The sequence below is a fragment of the Athalia rosae genome, chromosome 3 (assembly GCF_917208135.1).
Source record: "Athalia rosae chromosome 3, iyAthRosa1.1, whole genome shotgun sequence".
NCBI lineage: Eukaryota > Metazoa > Arthropoda > Insecta > Hymenoptera > Athaliidae > Athalia > Athalia rosae.
Genome location: NC_064028.1, coordinates 9,794,644 through 9,814,488, shown reverse-complemented (window position 1 = coordinate 9,814,488; position 19,845 = coordinate 9,794,644). Strand labels below are relative to the sequence as shown.

At 36.3% G+C, this 19,845-nt stretch overlaps 6 protein-coding genes across 11 annotated transcripts; 4 read left to right on the top strand and 2 right to left on the bottom strand.

Annotated features, from left to right (window-relative positions):
- Window positions 1-669: 669 nt before the first annotated feature.
- LOC105692217 (cell division cycle protein 23 homolog) lies at window positions 670-13,823 on the bottom strand. The gene is made up of 10 exons (XM_012411276.3): window positions 13,715-13,823; window positions 3,834-3,959; window positions 3,672-3,752; window positions 3,372-3,575; window positions 2,642-3,303; window positions 2,378-2,557; window positions 2,134-2,298; window positions 1,817-2,063; window positions 1,477-1,741; window positions 670-1,367 (listed from the first exon to the last, which is right to left on the bottom strand). The coding sequence occupies exons 4-10, from the start codon at window positions 3,476-3,478 to the stop codon at window positions 1,254-1,256; spliced, it is 1,740 nt and encodes a 579-aa protein (XP_012266699.1). The 5' UTR covers window positions 3,479-3,575; window positions 3,672-3,752; window positions 3,834-3,959; window positions 13,715-13,823; the 3' UTR covers window positions 670-1,253.
- LOC105692219 (secretion-regulating guanine nucleotide exchange factor) lies at window positions 3,480-5,808 on the top strand. Of its 2 annotated transcripts, XM_012411278.3 has the most exons (6): window positions 3,480-3,777; window positions 3,870-3,929; window positions 4,068-4,662; window positions 4,858-5,082; window positions 5,303-5,461; window positions 5,535-5,808. In XM_012411278.3, exons 2-6 carry the CDS (start codon window positions 3,903-3,905, stop codon window positions 5,717-5,719), a joined length of 1,191 nt encoding a protein of 396 aa, XP_012266701.2. In that variant the 5' UTR covers window positions 3,480-3,777; window positions 3,870-3,902; the 3' UTR covers window positions 5,720-5,808. The 2 variants fall into 2 exon arrangements, with proteins under 2 accessions (XP_012266701.2, XP_048508246.1); XM_048652289.1 differs by having other exon boundaries at window positions 3,481-3,929.
- LOC105692220 (CBY1-interacting BAR domain-containing protein 1-B) lies at window positions 5,955-8,762 on the top strand. Of its 3 annotated transcripts, XM_012411279.3 has the most exons (9): window positions 5,955-6,181; window positions 6,284-7,001; window positions 7,088-7,189; window positions 7,275-7,403; window positions 7,469-7,649; window positions 7,726-7,950; window positions 8,072-8,104; window positions 8,182-8,343; window positions 8,410-8,762. In XM_012411279.3, exons 2-9 carry the CDS (start codon window positions 6,970-6,972, stop codon window positions 8,539-8,541), a joined length of 996 nt encoding a protein of 331 aa, XP_012266702.1. In that variant the 5' UTR covers window positions 5,955-6,181; window positions 6,284-6,969; the 3' UTR covers window positions 8,542-8,762. The 3 variants fall into 3 exon arrangements, with proteins under 3 accessions (XP_012266702.1, XP_048508248.1, XP_048508249.1); XM_048652291.1 differs by having other exon boundaries at window positions 8,182-8,762; XM_048652292.1 differs by lacking the exon at window positions 8,072-8,104 and having other exon boundaries at window positions 8,182-8,762.
- LOC105692222 (heat shock factor-binding protein 1) lies at window positions 8,756-9,593 on the bottom strand. The gene is made up of 3 exons (XM_012411281.3): window positions 9,341-9,593; window positions 9,158-9,224; window positions 8,756-9,020 (listed from the first exon to the last, which is right to left on the bottom strand). The coding sequence occupies exons 1-3, from the start codon at window positions 9,440-9,442 to the stop codon at window positions 8,932-8,934; spliced, it is 258 nt and encodes an 85-aa protein (XP_012266704.1). The 5' UTR covers window positions 9,443-9,593; the 3' UTR covers window positions 8,756-8,931.
- LOC105692218 (phospholipase A2 group XV-like) lies at window positions 10,617-13,544 on the top strand. Of its 2 annotated transcripts, XR_001103398.3 has the most exons (9): window positions 10,617-10,773; window positions 10,835-11,034; window positions 11,185-11,327; window positions 11,419-11,653; window positions 11,748-11,975; window positions 12,080-12,251; window positions 12,344-12,466; window positions 12,547-12,827; window positions 12,926-13,544. XR_001103398.3 is itself a non-coding variant. In XM_012411277.3 (8 exons), exons 2-8 carry the CDS (start codon window positions 10,932-10,934, stop codon window positions 12,755-12,757), a joined length of 1,215 nt encoding a protein of 404 aa, XP_012266700.1. In that variant the 5' UTR covers window positions 10,617-10,773; window positions 10,835-10,931; the 3' UTR covers window positions 12,758-13,544. The 2 variants fall into 2 exon arrangements, 1 of the variants encoding a protein (XP_012266700.1); XM_012411277.3 differs by having other exon boundaries at window positions 12,547-13,544.
- LOC105692216 lies at window positions 13,721-19,737 on the top strand. Of its 2 annotated transcripts, XM_012411274.3 has the most exons (5): window positions 13,721-14,514; window positions 14,713-15,144; window positions 15,224-15,329; window positions 18,547-18,986; window positions 19,109-19,737. In XM_012411274.3, exons 1-5 carry the CDS (start codon window positions 14,335-14,337, stop codon window positions 19,337-19,339), a joined length of 1,389 nt encoding a protein of 462 aa, XP_012266697.2. In that variant the 5' UTR covers window positions 13,721-14,334; the 3' UTR covers window positions 19,340-19,737. The 2 variants fall into 2 exon arrangements, with proteins under 2 accessions (XP_012266697.2, XP_012266698.2); XM_012411275.4 differs by lacking the exons at window positions 18,547-18,986; window positions 19,109-19,737 and adding an exon at window positions 16,161-18,356 and having other exon boundaries at window positions 13,985-14,514.
- The last annotated feature ends 108 nt before the right edge of the window (window positions 19,738-19,845 follow it).

Below are 19,845 nucleotides of genomic sequence, written 5' to 3'. Positions count from 1 at the left end.
GTACCCAACGCTTCAGACCAATGCAGGAGAATCGATCGTTAAACCAGAGCCCCTTTATCAAATGTGGTTTCCGGTAACTTATCCGAGTTATTGGACTACTACGAGTTGTCCCTATCCAAATCAGATCTGGTACGAGATGCATATTCAACAACCTCGTCTGCATCCCGTCGTAGGACCGCAATTACCACCATTTTGGAGTCCAGCAGCAAATTGCTTCTTGCAAGAACAAAATCTGCCTTGCAATTTACATGTAAAGACAGCTGCAAGCTATAATTATATGCAAACTCAACAAATTCACAATCAATGTACCGCGCCGCCAAATTATCAAGGAATTGTTGGGAAATCAGGACAGTTTATGTATACCTCATATTACGCCCCGCCTAATTCCCCCCCGCCGCAGTTGAGGCATTTATATTATCAATATCCGGCGTTTATGACGTATCCTTCATCACAACCTGTTCCTCCACCTGCACCTGTATCAATGGGGGTACCTATGACAAACTATTTCAACGTGCCATCGATGCATGCTGTGGGGAACACATATCATGGAAACCCTAATCTATTTTCCACAGCTGTAATGATGAGCTCGTGATAATGATTGAAGAGTTCGAAATTTGTACATATAGAAACAATTTTAATCAATTAGTACGAAACCGTGTTGACGCAAAAATGTATATAATAGTATTTATTAGCGATGTACATACAAATCCTAAACTTAATGTTTTGACGACATGTGAATAAACAGAAACAATTTTACCTGAAATGCGGTATTATCCGTAATTGCAACAGTGATTGATCCTCAAAGACGGGTGCATGATTTCTCGAGACCGTGTAATTCAGTTACAAAGCCTAAATGGTTGTTATTAAATTTGCTAATCCTACAATAGCGGATTCAAATGTGGATTGAAGCAAAAGTTCAATAGACACTTGGAATTGCATCATCGTTAAAGTAATAAACATCAAAGGTGATTAATTACCTGAATATATTCAAAGAATTGTTGAATGAATTTCAAGAATACTTACTGAATATGGAATTTCGAAGAATATTTAATTAGTAGTAAATTTGATTTGGAAAAATTACTAGAGCAGCTTTGATTTCAATTTTTGTATTCAAAGATATACAGTGTAGATAATTATTATTAAAATTTCGCTATGAACTGTAATGAGTTACTATTTAGGCGACGGATTTATATTTACAAATGACATTGTATCTGAAGAGATCACTTTTTTTAACCTAGTATCAATTAATTCTACTATTGTGTTGGGGTAAAAGAAAGGTTCATAGGACTTGATTGATTACCTGGTGTACCTTCTGTTCGATTGCTCACATCACCTCCTACTGGATCAGTTTCGTTCATATCCTCAATCTGAAATTGAAATAGATTATCAGATGCTAATGTGTTCACGAATATTCTAAGCTAGTGGGTCTAACGATTGGAAACATAGAGAACGGATTATCGAACATGATCATCTCACCACCATAGGGTTCACCGTGACCTTAGATCGTTTATAGGCAATAGTTCTGAGTAGGACTTTAGCTTCTTCTTTGGTGTCGTCAAATTGCAAACATTTTTGAGCATAATGATTGGCCTGTTCAAGCTGATCAAATTTCAAGTGATACTGAGTCAAATACTTGTAAGCATGACTCAAGTCAGTCCTTTCAGCGTGTCTTTGCTCGTCCATAACAAATTCTGTATAAGCAGCTGCTGCGTGATCGTGTTCTCCCAATTTTTCGTACAGCCTGTGAGATCAAATACTTCTCATTAAGAAGATATCGATTTTATACTTTCAGGTCGGATAATCAATGCTGACGTACTTGGCTAATTTTATCAAAGCCATTCCTTCAATATCTCCTACATTGCAAGCTTTGTAGTAACACTTCAAAGCATCTTGTATTTTTTCCTGCTTTTCGTATGCTTCACCCAGAGCAAGTACCATTCTACTGTCATGTGGCCTGAGTAGCTGTGCTTGTTTATAGTAATATAAACCATAGAAGGGCATTTTGAGAATTTCGTAGGTCTGACCTAAGCCATACCAAGCTCTGTAGTCTCGTCGATTCACCTCTGAATAGGGAGAACAGTATTAGAGACTATTTAGTAGTAGACGATTATTTTCGATCCAAAGTCAGCTCACCGATTGCTTGTCTGTAGCTGTGAATGGCAGCGTTTGTATTTTTCATTTCCATAAACTCATGTCCGAGCAAAGTCCAAGCAGATAAATATTGTGGATTCAACTTCAGGGCTCGCTGAAAATATAGTGCTGCTTTTTGGTGATCCGCTCGTAAGCTGTAGTAATTTCCTGTGTACAATCACCTTTCCTCAGTAAAAAAACATGAAAGAATCTTGCAGAGATGTGTTTAAAAATATTAGGTAGTTACCTATGATGCAACAAGTCTCTAGTCTGTATTTATCAATTTTAGTTGCTCTATGTGCTAAATGTGCTAATTCGACTTTTAATTCCTTTACATAAAGTAAATTCGAGTATGTGTCCATATTGTCAAGGCAGTAAGGATCATCTTTTATTATCCTTTTAAATGCTTCTATAGAGGCATCAACGTCTGAAAATAAATCCAGACCTCACTAGCACTTCAAAGCAAGAATCGTTGCAGTAACAAATAAGTCGACAACCTATAAACACCCACCTCGTTTATAATGGACGGCAATTGCCATCTGTGCCAGCACATATCCATTTTTTTCAAACCCCATTGACTGGAGTTCGCAGTAGACAGCCATGCCTTCATCTATGAGTTGTAATTCGAGGTAGAGGTGTGCCAAAAAAAACTTTTTCATCCAATGATTAGGGAGACTCAAATTCTCTAGTTTTTCTCTATCGGTAACAAGAGCCACAAGCTCTAACCAGGCTCCCCAATGCATGGGCTGTTTTCGAACGGAATCAACAAAGACATCAATTGCTTCTCTTTCTAGGTGCAACTTTTTCAAGACAACTCCAAACAAGTAGAGACCAAAGCCATCTAAATTACCAGCTAAATGATAATTCCGCAGATCAGCGCACAGCTGTTTAAGATTCTCGTTATCCAGTGGATTAGGCGGTAAATCTGTCATATCATCTATCTTTTTCTTCTCCCCTGACAAGTACCGTGAATATAAGTGTAGAAATCTTGCTTTAGGTGTTTTACAACGAGCTGTGAAGTATGAAGCCCTATCATACTCCTTGTTGTCAAAGTAGCTCTTAGCTAACAAGTACAAATCTTCATCTTCACTTGTGTCTGTGAAACTGACATCTACAGTCACGTCGTGCCCTTCAAGCTTGACGTCTATCAGTGAAACGTTGAGCTCCGCAAGCCTAGATGAGAAAAGTCCTAAATCAAGTCCCCATGAAGCAGAAAATTAGAAAAATGTGTTGAACCTTACCATTTTGTAGAGTGTGTTAACCCTCTCTGAGAACATTCTTTCATAGCTTTTAAAAGATCACATTTTATTTCCTTGAGATCGAACTTCGGTATCGTATCTTCCATCATGAATTTTTTATAGTAATTATGAAATATTTCGACCACGTTATATCTCAGGTTAAAATTCGATTCACCGGCAACACAAACATGTTTCAAATGTCACTTTCTGTATGAACAACAACCACATAAATGTTGAGAACGTAATCTAGGTCCATAAAAGAGGCCCTAACCGATCAGAAGACGGTCTGTCGGTAATGCTCACCAAATAATTACAGTCGATAAAAAAATCTGACAGTTCAGAATCGCCGCGCTTAAAGAGCAGACGACGTCACTGATGAATAACCTGAAATGATCAGGAATTTAATGAGGTGAACAATTGTCTTTTAATTGATATAGTGGCCCTAGATGAATTGATATATTTTACCTGGAATATAAGAAATGTAGTATGAAAAATTGACAGCTACGCATGTGGAACACGTGACATTTCAAGATCATGACGAGGTTCGATCTGCTTTCCTGGGTGAGAATAATCCAATAGATCACATTTATCCTGCAATTGAATTGAAAAAACTTTGATCAAGTATGAAGAATAACGCGTTAAGTATGCGAGATGTTAAAAACTGAGCAATAACACATTGCCATTTGTTTATAATATTAGGGTGCAAATTCTCACCACCAACTTGGGCAGAGTGTAGAATCGGAGCAATGTGTGAGCCCAGTGGCGGTAAATTTAAACGCCGTACTTGGATTGATAGAGAGCGAAATTGAAATAAAGAAAGTGACTGGTGGAGCTGGGCATTCTTTGATTTTAGACGTAAATGGGAATGTATATTCGTGTGGCTGGAATGCTAAGGGGCAGACAGGAATACCAGGGAGTCAAAGTTATCTCTCGGAATTCGAACTGATCGATAAACTCAAAGATGTTGTGATTGTCGACGTCGCTTGCGGCTGGGATAGTTCAATGGCAATTGATAACAAGGGAAACTTGTACGTATGGGGATCGAATGCTTATGGACAATTGGGAGTGAGGAGTTCCAAAATTGGAAATAAGGCTGTTATAGAATCGCCGGAAAAAATCGATCTTCAAGATTTCGAATCAGAACCGATTAAAAAAGTATCAATGGGCCTCCGTCATTCTGCCGTAGTTACAATAAGTGGTAAACTACTCGTTGCAGGCAACGGTAATAAGTGTCAATTGGGAGTTATTGACTCCTCAAACAAACCAGTGAGAAAAATACACACTTTCACTCAAGGTGATCATACATTGCATGTCCTACGATCTTAAAGTAATATTGCAAAAATTATTCAAGCCTCACAAAACTTTCAGTAATTTTGAGTGGTTACGTAAATTCAAAATTACACAGCATATTTGTATGTTAAACATTGAGAATTTTAGATAAATTCATGTATACAGTATTCCTTACATTTTCTCTTCATCAATTCTCCAGTGCACGATTTATCTGGGATAAAATCTGTCGCTTGTGGTCAACATCATACATTGGTTCAAACGAATCAGGGGAATTTGTACGCATGGGGAGACAACAGACATGGTCAGTTGGGGTTTGATCCAATTGCATATCCGAGTATTGCAAGTCCTTCGAAATTGGAAAATATCAACATTGGATTGAATGGAGAAATTTTTACGGGTTGGACGCACTCCGCCGCGCTGCATGGTATACTGCCGATGAATGCTTGATAATTAGACAAATAATCATTAGAGAAATTGATTTCGTATTCGAATATCGAAAGTTTCCAAAGTTCGTTATGGCGGCGGAAATTTCGAACAAGGCCTGCGATGCTAATGATCATTTCGAAAAATCAATATTAAATGTTTTTACCAATGACAAAATTTTGGTACATTATACTGTCCGTAATAATTTCCCGTCAAAATAGATGGAAAAATTATCGCCTGGGGCAGAAACACCTACGGGCAGTTAGGACGCGCGGAATTAAACAAATTTCAAAGAAACTGGATACCGGAACTGGTGAAAAATAAAGAATGCCATTTTATCCAACTCGCTGTTGGCTCAGAGCATAACGTTGCTCTTACAGGTATAATGCCATGATCATAAATTTTTTTTTTTTCAATTAATTATGAAATTTGTTTCTCGTGTTGGAATTACAGAAAATGGATCTGTAATTACTTGGGGCTGGAACGAGCACGGGAATTGCGGCAACGGAACCGAAGAAGATGTCCGATTACCGGTGCCAATTGAAATGCCAAAACTTGGAAGGGTACAGCTCGTAGGAACTGGAGCCGGGCATTCATTTGCCGTTGTTAAATACCGAGAAGATCAAGAAAATAGATAAACATAAGAATAATGATTCATCGATGAAGTTTGAAATTATGTATATTTTTCGTGTAAATAAAACTCAACACATTATTATTACGATGATCATCCGTGAAAACTATCCATAATTTCTTTTTATACAACAGCGGTGCCATTCTTCTTTCACAATATTTTTCGGGTGAAAAATATAACGTTCTCATACAGGAAATTCCATACGATCCCCTCCACCAAATTACCGTCTGTTACGTAGCAATAGTTGTACATTAACTTTGAAAATATTCGGCTCCGAATAAATCAGCGGTCATGGCGCGTCGCGGATGTTGTAATCTTTTCACTATTTAAGGGACGGTTCGAAAAATAGGCGACAGATAAACTGAGTTTCTCACAGTGAACGGTAGTAACTGAAACGTCTCAAGTTTCGATTGATTGTCTGACTAGTCAACCAACAAAAGGACCCAACTCAAAAATGAAATTCTCAACGGTCAGTGATTTCAATGCTTTCCATCTGTTTTACTCTCTCTCTTTTAAATCGGGTCAATTCATTTAATTTTATACATTAATTTATTATTCATTACAATTACAGATCTTGTTTCTCGTTATTTTGGGACTTGTCTTTGTGACGGCGACTCCGATCGACGATTCTGACATTTATGGAGGTGCTGTATCAGACTCCGCGTCTCCGGGTGAAGACCGTTCGTTCGTCAAGAAAATCTTCAAAAAGTTTAAAAAAATTCTATTCTAAAATCCATTGTCTAAATATATAAAGATTATTATCACCTATTGTTGAATACAGTCAAAAACGACGAGACTTCATATCGATTATGTTATCATGTGGAGTCAAAATCTAACATTTTATCTTATTATTATTTTTCACAACATAGCCACCGACACTTTGTTATTCTAATTGTTACATGTTAATTTAGTTCCTATGGATAGTTGTATGTAAGTAATGTTTTTTCTAAATATTTTCGAATAAAAAAAAACTAGCTGTATATCACAAAATTCGAGAATTGTGTACCTCCGAAATTTGGGTTGAAAATTCAAATGAAAATGTTTCAAGTACAGTGGCTATACGCCTGACATCAGGCGATAGCTGGTCGGCCACCATATCAACCCCAATATTTATAGTGTACCATCTGTATATCACCTGCCGCTAGGCAACTGATGCCTACTCCATTATAAACAAAACAGTATGGTTCGTATCAGCATTAAAGAAGTGTCTGTAAATTAATCGCAATCCAACCGTGAGAGAATAAAAATATAAAAAATATGCTACGAGTAAGATCACAGAATCATATTTGGTGGGTAATTGAAGAAGACTTAAATAAGTGGTAAATAATTAGGTCAATATTCATCCGGCTTATCGCGGAAATTTTGTACTTCACAGCGAACAAGAGGCTAAATTTGTTCAAGAACGAATATCCAGTGTTGAAAAACACTTCGCCGAATTATGCACGACTTTTGCTGCGTACACGAGAAAAACTGCGAGGTATAAGATTTTTATTTAGTATATGATTCAGTCAATTGGTTCATTTGTATTGTAATATTACACGATTTTTTGAATTCTTCTTTAGACTACGCGATAAAAATGACGAAGTTGCAAAAGTCGTCCAAACTTATGCAGAATCTGAAAATATTAATCAATCCCTGAGCAACGGTCTCGCGAATTTCGCAACGACGATGTCGGTGATCGGTGATTACAGGTATAACGATAAATATTATTGTTTAATCAATTAAATTGGCTATAACTATATTATGATGATTCCAGAGATGCTGAAGTTCAGAGACTCGATACTAAAGTGATATCTCCACTATCGCAGTACTCCGTAATATGCAAGCACGCTCGTGAAGACGTAAAAAACACATTTTCAGCACGGGATAAAGAACTAACGAGACGAAGACATTTGGATAAATTAAGAGAACGTAATCCTCGAAATCGTCAGATGATCGTATCCTTACAATTCAATATTTTCTGCGTGAACACTTTTAAAATTAGATCATTTCCTTAACTTTGATCGCATTTAGTCTCAAGCTGAGTCTGAGCTAATGAAAGCTACTGTTGAAGTATCAAGAGTTGTGAAAGGTCTGGAGGAACAGATCGATTCATTTGAAAGAAGAAAATTACACGATGTCAAATCAGTCCTGTTGGATTTTGTCACCATAGAACTTGGCTTTCATACCAAAGCTATTGAGCTTCTTACTAAAGCATATCAGGACCTGGCTGAAATTGACGAATCTAAGGATTTAGAGGTGCCAAGTCTAATTCTATTAAACATTGCATGCAATTGATTTAGAATTAAATAGTTACAATGGTTTTTATCATTCAATAATTTTAATACGATAATTCGGTAATTCTCTCCCTGGCTCAAAGGACTTTCAAGTAACGCGAGGAGATATGAATGGGGTAAAATTACGATACTTCATTTGTGAAACAGGCTCTTTTGTGAACTAAAAATATTTATTGAACCCTAAATCCCACAGGAATTTAGGGAAGTGATGCGTGTACCAGATTCAGTAACACGACTAGATACCGTCAGAAGAACTTCGTTTAGGCAAGCTTACTCGCTCACAAATTTAGCTAGCCGGTTTACATCATCTCCAATAATTTTTAAACGACCTTCAAACCAGCCCACGGAATCCCTGGTAAGATATTTGATAAAAATTGCTAGTTTAAAGTCTCAAAATTTGAGATTGGAACAAATTTTTCAGGATTCTTTGAAGACTGGATTTACAAACTCCAATGACTCTGTGAGGGTTGAGGACTACGGGCAGAGTTCGGAGGAATCAGACTCTGAATCAATCCAAGAAATGCCAGTGAGACACAGACATAAAACAATGTGATTTGAAAACTGAAAAACGATTATTTATGGTTTTATACTACACCCCGTTACAGGAATACCCAATAAAGTACTGCACCCAGAAATCACAGCAAAGCAGACTCAGTCTGAAGGCAGTTCCCCCTACACCCAACTACCAAAAATCCCTCACATCCTCCGTAATCCACAGTATATCTTACACATAGTGACTAGCCTTAGAATTCAAATGAGATAAATTGTTAAGTGAAAAAAACAGTGCATTTATTAGGTAAATGGTTTAAAATACATCGTTTTCTATGCCTGCAGTACTCTTGACAAATAACTTTGCATAGGTACGTAGGTATAAATTGAAGACGATTGTGTATGGTGTGTTTATGAATTGTTACGATTTAACTCCACTTTCGTTGTTCTTTGTTCACTTATCTGGACCCTCCACTCCAGCCTGTGTCATTAGATCAGCGATATTTTTCTCCAGGTCATCTATCCTATTTCCCATTTCATCTAGTACACGCTTTTGTTAAGGATTACATTAAAAATTACAGAAGAATGAACATTTGATCCAAAGTAAGTTTTTCATATCGAGCATCGCAGTACAATTGGATTTTGAAGTGTATCTAGTCAATTATTGATAAAAAGGATATTTCTCCCGATGATTTGATCAGACATGGTCTGAAATTTGTCCTGCATACTTTGTAGCAACGTTTGAACCTGGATAGATCAAAAGAGAAGTTTGCAATTAGAAGGAGAAAATTAAAATAATGAATTTTTCTTATCATTGGGTAATGATCACGAGTAGGTTTGAAATATTATTATAGGTTACGTACGTATTGTGTCAGTTCTTGCATATTTTTGGGATCGGTATTATTCCCAACAGCATAATTCTCATCATCTTCAGCATTTTTATGCTCCTGTTTAACGTCAGCCATTTTTTGAGTAAAAGTCTTATTTCACTGATTATTTTTTATATATATCTTTTATTATTTTCCTATTTATTTTGATCGCGTCGCTAATATTTTTATGGTGCAAGCAGACGACGACTGCAGTTAGTCAGGTACGAAAGCACAGAAACGTCAGGAAGTAATGGGAAGTTTCGCGTTAAGATGCAAGACGAAATTTTTAGCATACGCATGCGTGTTTCTCATAAATTCGAATATTATAATGGGAAGATTGCGTGGGTGATGCTCGAGAAAGGTACGATATCAAATTCTAATCCTCGATTGATTTAACAAACTTCTATTGACTCTTCTATAGCCTTGTTATTCCGGCTTTTCAGGATTATATCATGTAAATAATACAGCTTGCTCGATCGTCTATGAGTTTTTAAGAAGGGCTGAATAAGATCCAAGATTGATTATCAACTTAGCGTAAATAGATTATAGTTTACATTGTTAGTATCATAATTCCACTGATCTGTGTTCATCGGATGGAATTAGTGTGATTCATTGTCAGTTAGATTTTATCGTACACATTAGACTTCTAATAATGTTATTAGATTGATCCTTTCCCTCTCTGTTTAAAGTGAAAGAGATGATGCTGCAATGAATCAAAAAGTGACATATCTATTCAATTAACGATTGCATTACGACATGAAATGCAGGCTATGAGCAGCGAGAGTTCACAAGTATCTCGAACAATATTATGATCATAGTGATCATAATAGTCGTGAATATAGTGATGTTGTTGAGCTGAATCATCAGCTGTTTGAATAACAATTCCTTATTACGCGTCCCCCTGATATTATCGCGATTACATTGTAGAATTGATAAGAGATAAAATCTATGAAGGATGATTTCCTCAGGGTTGTTCATAGATTGGTTTCCTTACATCCCGATATTCGATGATCCCTTTCATTGATCAATAAAAATGTAAAGTAAAGCTGTCCAAAACACATGGTGACGACTGTCAAGTAGTCATCAGATCTGCTTTGAAGTTCATGGTTGGTTGTCGATATCACGTGACTTACCGTCTCGTCTTCCATTGGCGTATATCAGTCGTCCTTGCCCCAATGAAGAAAAAAAAGTACTTGTGTACGTCAATCCCCCCTGAGTTGACTTGTGTTGTTGTGTGGTATGAGATTGCACATTGGCATAGAAGAACTGATTTTATCGTATTCGCATGTCGCGGTGACCAAATAAGCTCGACCGATACTGATGCGTAGAAAATTCATCTAAACATTCGACGACAACAACCACGTGGGTTTTAAACGCATGCCGTTATTATTAGAGAAAAAGTATCATAGTGATCAGCTGCAACATAGGTGAGTGCTACAGCTATAAATACACAACCCATTACCTATACATGCAATATACTCTTGACAGTGAGTTGAAAATCAGTGGACAAAAAGCAAAAAGTGAGAATAACCAACAGTTTATTCTATCGAGACATTGATAGAACACATCGTTACGTCAGCAAAAAATGAGAACGTGTTCTCTACTGAATGTTACTTTGTTCTTCTTCTATCTACAACAAGGAAAAGCTTGGCAGCATCAAGCTAAGGAAAGATCACCAGTTATATTGAGTATGGATTGTTTTCTTCACTAATTTCTTATATTTAAGGTTGTCATCTATTGTCATTGTCTTATATTATTTTGAACATTTAAGAGGTTGCAAAATAATTTGATTCGATCAAAGGAGAGAAGTTTTGTAACAGCATTACTTTTTTTTCAAGTTCCCGGAGATGGTGGGAGTCAGGTTGAAGCAAAACTCAATAAGTCAAAGGTCATTCACTATGCTTGTGAGAAAGTGTCCAATGATTATTTTAATATTTGGCTTAACTTGGAACTCCTTGTTCCGTATGCCATTGGATGTTGGGTATGGATAAGCGTTCATAAAGTTCAGAATGACTATAATAAACCAACAAAGCTTTGACAAAAATCGAACTTTGCGGAGATCTTGTTTTTAGATCGACAATATGGTTCTGAATTATGACAATGTCACAAGAAAATCATATAACCAAGAAGGAGTGGATATCAGAATACCTGGATGGGGAGATCCCTTTTTTGTCGAATATCTTGATCCAAGTAAAGCTTTCCCAGGATCATATTTCAAGGATATCGGAAATATGCTAGTTAACAATTTAGGATATGTGAGAAATGTTTCAATACGTGGAGCTCCTTATGATTTCCGTCGAGGCCCAAGTGAGTCCAAATAAAATAATCACGATACAAAACAAAAGCTTACTATTGATCTAAAAAACAGAGATAAATTTTGAAACACTTAATATATTTGCAGATGAGAATGAGGAGTTTTTTGTCAAGCTAAAAACTCTAGTAGAGGAAACATATATAATGAATAATAATCAGCGTGTAACACTAATTGCCCATAGTATGGGTGGACCAATGAGTCTACTCTTTTTGCAGCGACAAACTCAAAAGTGGAAAAACAATTATATTGAATCCTTAATAACCTTAGCAGGAGTGTGGGGGGGATCTGTTAAGGCCATCAAAGTATTTGCGATTGGTAAGTGGTAAGAAAATAATTGAAAATACCATCAGGTCTCTCTTTGCTTCAAAATCCATCGTTGAATACAATTTATTCTTCCATACCATCTTACGTTTACAAAGGTGATAATCTTGGAACGCATTTTCTACGAGAAAGTACATTGAGAGAAGAACAAATTACAAATCCAAGTTTGGGATGGCTATTACCTTCAAAGTTGTTTTGGAAAGATACAGAAGTTTTAGTTGAAACAGCAAGTAAAAATTACACTCTAGCAGATCTTCAGCAGTATCTAATGTGAGAATTACTACCCTCTGTGTAGCAGAACCACTGATATTTTTTTACTCGGACTTGTGATATAATTCGACCACATGGGCCTATCATTTCAGAGATATAAACGTGCCAAATGGGTGGGAGTTTAGGAAGGATACAGAGAAATACCAAATGAATTTTGAAGCGCCTGGAGTAACAGTCCATTGTTTGCATGGCTCTGCAGTTGGGACGGTAGAAAAGTTAGTTTGGAATTTGGATATCGCTACATCAAATAACAGCAACAAGTAGGAAATTAAGTCATTTATGAATATTTTTACAGGCTGTCTTATGGCAAGTTGGAAGATTACCCAAAGCTTGTACTCGGAGATGGAGATGGGACGGTAAATGCTCGGAGTTTAAAAGGTTGTTTGTATTGGCAGAGTGACCATCACCCAAAAATTTATCACCAAGAATTCCCAGGTGTTGATCACATGAGAATACTAAAGAGTGACGACATTTTGAATTATATATCTAACGTCTTATCTGTATGACCTGCTTCACATCATAATCCTGGCGATGAAATATTCAACAAAAATGTCAACGGTGATATTTAATCCTGAGGTGGTGAACCTGATTTGTTTATTTTGTATTGATGACTTCCCAGCAATTAATTTTATAGCAGACGAACAAGTAATTTTTATTTTTTCTAAACTTTCTAGATAGAATAATTTCAGCCAATCTGAATCATGAATTGGTTACCTTCATCAAACCATACTTCTGAACGCACGAGACAAATAAAAAATCCTTAGTTAGTTAAAGTTGCCCCGGTATGAAAGGTCTTGGATTTTGCCAACAGTTACTTAGCATGAGTTGAAACAATTTTTACTTTATGACGCAATATAATTATAAGCATTATGCCAAGTACACTTTGGTCCAGATTTTTTTTAAACGTAAATAATGAAACTTCCGTAGGTAAAATAATTGGTTTCAACTATACACACGACAGATGGATGGTAGAGTTTATGGCAAACTTTGAGAAATGACTGATGTTGATTTGACATGTACATAAAAACAAATACTAATAGACGAATATACATTTGTAGAATAAACCTTTGTAATTTACGAGTTCTGGATAATTGTAAGTGTTTAAATGGGATTTTACTCAGGGGTCGATCAAATGCTCTCTTTATCTGCTGGATTAGTGGAAAATATTTGATACAAAAGGTATGTAATATCCAATCTTGTCATCCATGGATAAATGTATGTACATACGTACGTAACCATAGCTAATATTTTGTGATATTGTAGAAGAATAAAGAGCAAGAATTGAAAAGGAAATCAATTGAAACTCAATTAGTTTTTACCATAATTGCGCTTATTTTTATCTTTTTCTTGAAAAGTGCTGCTAAAAATAAGCTACAAATATTTTGAATCAAACACTGTAAGCGTGAAGGATCCCACAAACGACAATTCTGCGTGCATTGTTAAAACTGTAATCATTGACATACCCTCTCGTTTCGCTCATTATCAGCTCTATCCTTGGATTTAATCCTTCTAAATGCCACTTTCTCACAAACTGATGAATGACACTTTAAACTTGGAGATACATCATCACATCACAAAAGCCAACAACTGCCTGGCTGGCGCGAAACAGTCGCAAATCTGCCGCCTGTCCTGAACGAAATAGTTCCAAGGATTACTAACTGAGGACGACACCTTCTGGGATCATTATCCATTCATGATTTGAATTATTTGAACGCGCTTTCGAGTGGCGATAGCGCAGCCGCCTGTCGAAGGAGCTCGTTTGCTGTATCGATAATCGAGATTGGTGTTTGATCACAAGAAGTGTCGTGTGTGTGTGTGCATTGATATCAGTGGTGTGCCATGAATATTCGTTGTATTTGTGTATTCCCTTTCGTTCGATCCCGTGGTGTTGCTGTGTTCTATGGTCGTGTGGTGATTAGCAGCCACCGTGTTGAAAACACTGAGGCTGTGTTATTATCGTGTGGTTCCATTGAACGACAGCAACTGTCCTCATTCAATGTGAATAATAAAAATAAATCAGCTAATATTGTCACGTCAACCCTCACTTAAATTGTAAAAGCTACACACCTTGGACCATCGTAAAATGTCCAATCAAATATGCCTAAAGTGGAACAGCTTCTTGAACAACATTGCTACCAGCTTCGAGAGCCTCTGGGAAGAAGAAGGTCTTGTCGATGTGACCCTGGCAAGCGATGGGCAGTGCTTAACAGCCCACAAAGTTATACTATCTGCCAGCAGTCCCTTCTTCAAGAAGGTTTTCCAGGTACCCAGATGAACGAGCATTTATTATTTCGATAATGTTAACAAATACTTCTCGAACACATTACTTAACTCTTACATTCAACATCATTGTGAGTTGCCTCCAAATTCTGGCAAATACTATGCACGTGTAATCGATGATACAATCTAATTGTGCAAAAAACATAGATCCATATGAATAGATCTCCAAATTCTTTTTCAGACCAATCCATGTCAGCATCCGGTGATCATACTACAAGATGTTCATTTCAGGGAGCTAGAAGCGCTCCTTATATTTATCTACAAAGGAGAGGTGAACATAGAACAGCAAAATTTACCGGCATTACTTAAAGCTGCAGAGACGCTAAAGATCAGGGGTCTATCAGGGGGTGATATGTTTGCCAAAGAGTCTTATAAAAGATTCGTAGATCTTGAAAACCCTGATATAAGTGATATCGTACCAGTTCAAGAGGAGGTGCCCAAAAAGAAACAGAAGGTTGGAAAAAAACAGAATAATTCAATTCTTGAAAAGGCACTGACCCCGCAGTTACCACTGACAGAGAATTCAGATGAAACATCTACCACCACCGTTGAACAAAATCTTAAAGAACCAGATCCTGTACCAGATCCTGTTCTACTGAGATTAGAAATGAAAGTTAGTTATTGGATCATCTCCTGATTATTCGTGATTTCGATTTTGAGAATATACCTGATTAATATATTATTCGTTTCAGACAGAGCCTGTTGAGATGCACATGGAAGACTTTCAGAAACATTCGCTTGTCAGGAAAGATGTGCTAGAGCGATTAGACATAGGGCAACGTGATGATCAGATGCAAGGTGAGTTTTATTTCTCATATTACTGTCACATAAACAATCTTTACTTATGAATTGATAAATAAAACTGCCTGATGTACCTGTTTGACTTTATTATCACATTATATTTTGCCAATGTTATATGTATACCGCACACAAGATAAATATTGAGAATTTACTTTTAAAAAATCGTATTAGTCGTGATGTTTTATATTCGTCGCACGCTGCCTTACTGCACACTAGCTTAGGTTGTCACATATATTTTATTAGTTCATCCTTAGAGGTGGTAATGATCAAAATCTAAAATGTCGTTGATTGCAGCTGCTAGGTCGAGTTAAGTGTTCCACACATTCCCATTGCTGTTACTTTAGGTATAATAGGCCACCTGTACCCTCTATCACCGCCATTCTTTCCGATTCCTTCTCCTACTTAGTAGTGTTTTTTCTTCTATTTATTTTTCTTCTTATTTGAGCTGAAATGGCTGTTGTTGAGTATCTCTTGCTTTGAGGCAATTATTCGGTGGTTCTGTGAGAATGCATTGTAATGTAGCGTGGCTTTTATTAGGTGTATGAATATTAAAATATACTGTAGGAGTCTCACATACTTGGACCATCTTCCCATTAAGAGTTTCACTCCCACACACAGTGGTTGTAGATATTAATGAACGTTGGTGAGCAAGAAACGTAAATTACGTTGTAAAAGCCGTATTGAAACCATGAAGCAAGAAATTGATCGGTAACATTGCTCGTATATAGAAATATCTTGCACCACATGCTACTAAGTTTGCTACTACTCGTGTCTACCACTTGGTGTGTCGTGTGATTCGCTAAACAGCGATGTGCTGATGTGTGGCAGGGTCTGGGAACAGCCCTGCTGAAGACATATCTGGTTTATCTGGACTATCTGGGATTTCTGGTATATCGGACGACAAGCCCGTGGCTCTTTACGCCTATCAACAGCTTCCCTATGCAGATCTCTTACCCAGTCCAGACATCATTGGTACTTGGGCAACGTCACGTCCCATGGATCACCTGGCTTGTGATCTGATGAAAATATTATTCACACCGGAAGAAAGAATACTTTGCAATGTTAATGGGAAAATGGGAAAGCAACAATTTGACAGTAACAAAATACACCTAATAAGAGAAGTATTGCTTCACTTCAGCGGGATCGCCTCTGATAGTTTGGAATGGGAGGAGGCATGGAAAAATTGTGTAACCAAAATTGATACAAGTAACAGAGGTTTGAAAAGGTACTTATTTCAAAGACGATCGATTTACACGCAATGACTAGGGCGTTCAAAGTCAGTGACAAAACGGAAACGTTTTCACTGGCTAGAGTAAAGTAAAGCTTATTCATTTGTTAGTATCTAATGTTAACGAATTATTATTTACTTTAATTTATCGTTGTTGTCGAATTTCGAACTTGAATTCTTCACGTATTTTCGCTATCAACACCTACGCTTATTTAGTTAAAATTACGGTTTATTGAACTTCTATAAACGCAGTGATCACCCATGTAGACAAATCAAGAAACTCGCGACTGTACTTAAAATTCTTATTCATTTTTAGACGTACCTTCTTTTTTCTAATATAATTCTTCTTCCAATGTACTATTTCATTTTATCTTGTTATTGAAGAATAAGGGTAAACTGAACCAAACCACATAAATATTTCTATAATACAGTACCATGTGCCTTCAGGCATAAATAATCGCATCAACATAAGGGTCATAAAAGTTTTTGCCACATCGCCAATCTTCAATAAAATTTTAGGAATATCAAAAGTAAATATCAACCGCCAGCCATCGTTGCTTAAATTATATTAATAACACCTAACAGGAGCATATTATATTATCAGATCAATATTATACAAGGTGTAATTTGACCGACCTTTACATCTATCTTGGAGGGAAAAAAACACCTTGTGTGTGTTATTTAATTGAAAATATTTTTTATCAATGTCGGTATAAGATATACAGATCCTGTGCCTATTAGTAAGCGCTTGAAACTATCGTTATTTTAATTTGCAGGAAAAAAATATTAAGTTCGCGCCGGCTCGTGAAACATTTTTTATACTTATAGTGATTTTAAGTAATGTAAACACATTCCTATAGAATCATAGAAAAAGAACTGTTTTTGGACACTTAGAACGAACTGTATTTGGCCAACCATAAGGAGACAAAAATAAGGGACAAGATTACGTTCGAAATTTCCTGTCGTGTTCTAGGGTAATAGACCATCAACACTTCACTTGTTACATTTCTTCTCATGGCTGGTTAATTATTATAGGTATATATTTAATATTATGAGAACTCACAGATTATTTAGTGTAACGTACTAATATAGAATAGCAAACTGTAGAAAATGTTTAAGTATCAAATCAATTTATTCAAATTCCTATTAATAAGAATAGGTATCGGAATAAACAAAAATAACTCTCTGTTTGCCCATAGTAATTGGCCGATAAAGTCAACTAGCAATATATCCTGTGAAATTATTATTATTGGTATGTTAACTATTAATTAATTAATTAATTAATTATTGCTTAATTGTTTATTACTATTATTCTCATTATTGTCTTTCAAATTAAACGCACGTACTGATATTACGCTTTAGTACTGTGCGGGGACTGAAAAGGATTGTTAGGAGTGAAAATTCATTTGCAATGAATACTTTAAATGAACTCACGTTTTCAAAGCTGAGTAGAAGAAAAACTGAAGAATTATCATTTTGACAAACAAAACTACATAACAATTAGATGATGAAAAACAAAAATTATTACGATATTGAATCACGAGTAGTCTTCATCAGAATTCTCGTGGATTGATTGAATGGTCTTCTACATCTGTTTCATCTTTATCGTTGAATTATTATTGCTATATTTTGTGTGTTTGTATTGTTGTTTTTATTATTTTAGATGCTCGATCCAATCGGCGGCGTACCAATGATTATGATTTATTGGTAATAAACTATATATGTATATGTATAATGTATGTATGTACACTTATAACTTTGGCGCAAAATAAATGTGTTTTACATTTCTAATTTAATCTAATTTGCCATGATTTGGTCCCGATATAGGCATTGTACTTTCTATTCAATTAAAAATTCCACCTTTCATTCCCTGGATTATTTACGATTGTTAGCTGGGTGTACATACGTATGAATTTCGATGAAATCTCTGGAAATAGGAACTATCAAAATGATAGTTGAATAATTGAAATTGTCACATCCTTCCAGGATCATCGAAACCCATGGTAACTGTAATTGCTGAGGCTCGAGACATTTCGAGTCCATTTCCTGTATCGGAGCCGCAGCATCTGAGCTCACAGTCTGTGCAGGGAGCTGTAAAAAATCCGAATCCTTCGCACCCATCTAATTATTTACATTTGTCCAACTCCCCTGTGAACCCAACTGTTGATTCTGCAATCGAACCCCTCAATTTTCCCTCTGATCATGATCCGAATATTTCACAACCTGCATTCCCTCCGTATACAACGAATTCCAATAATAATCTCAATACTTCTGAAGAATCTCAAGTCATCAAAGGTGGTCCTACTTATCCACCTTTTCCATGTCCTTTTTGTGATCGGGCTTATACCAGTTGGGGATTCAGAAGGCGACACATCAAAGCTGTTCACACTATCTCGCCAATGCTCAACTGCAAGTGGTGCTTTCAGGTCTGATTCGTTAGATTTTAATTTTATAGTTTTTATTTTTCATTAATCTATAGTTTGTTTATTCGTAGGTATTTCTTTGCTCTCGTGAACTTCATATTTTTTTTTCATTTGATCTTGTACAGGTTCTACCTACCCACGCTGCTTGGAGACGTCACGTGGTATCAGCTCATAATTTATCAGCTAGCGATGCCCACAACGGTTTATTAATTCTCGAGGAAGCTCACATGGTTTTACAAATTGCTCATCCTACGAGACTGGATACTCTGGTTAATATCATTAAACAAAGTAACCAGCAGAGTAGTGGCCAGGATAATAATCACCCCCAGTGTGATAAGGACAATGATCGAGAGTGAATAAAAATGATTTGCTCTCATCATTTGACTGATTAACAAATCCTAACTATTAGTATCTGTGATACTATTTGATGTAGGATAAAGTTTGATAATGTTTTTCAGAATTAAAGTTTTCGTACAAATTTTCCACCACATGCTATAGTTCAATCGGAAAATTTATTAGTACAGAAAAAAGTATACGTAACGTGTGAGCGAGTGTTATAAAGACTTGATTTTTGGTTTATGTTAGTTTATTTTCGGATTTCAAATTTCATTTATACGGATAGGATCAGTAACACATACAAACGGTCAAGGTCTAGACATGAATTAATCAAAGTTCTTAAATCATGGTTTATTCTTGGGTTTTTGGTCGCTGTAGAATATCTCGTAATATCATTTTTACGAAGTCAGTCTGACAAGTTGATTACTCTAATCTTTAGTTGACGTATTCAGAGTATCAGCACACATCAGACTATTTGCAATTTATATTTTATTACTATCGCGAAGGTTTTAACTATCGCGAAGGT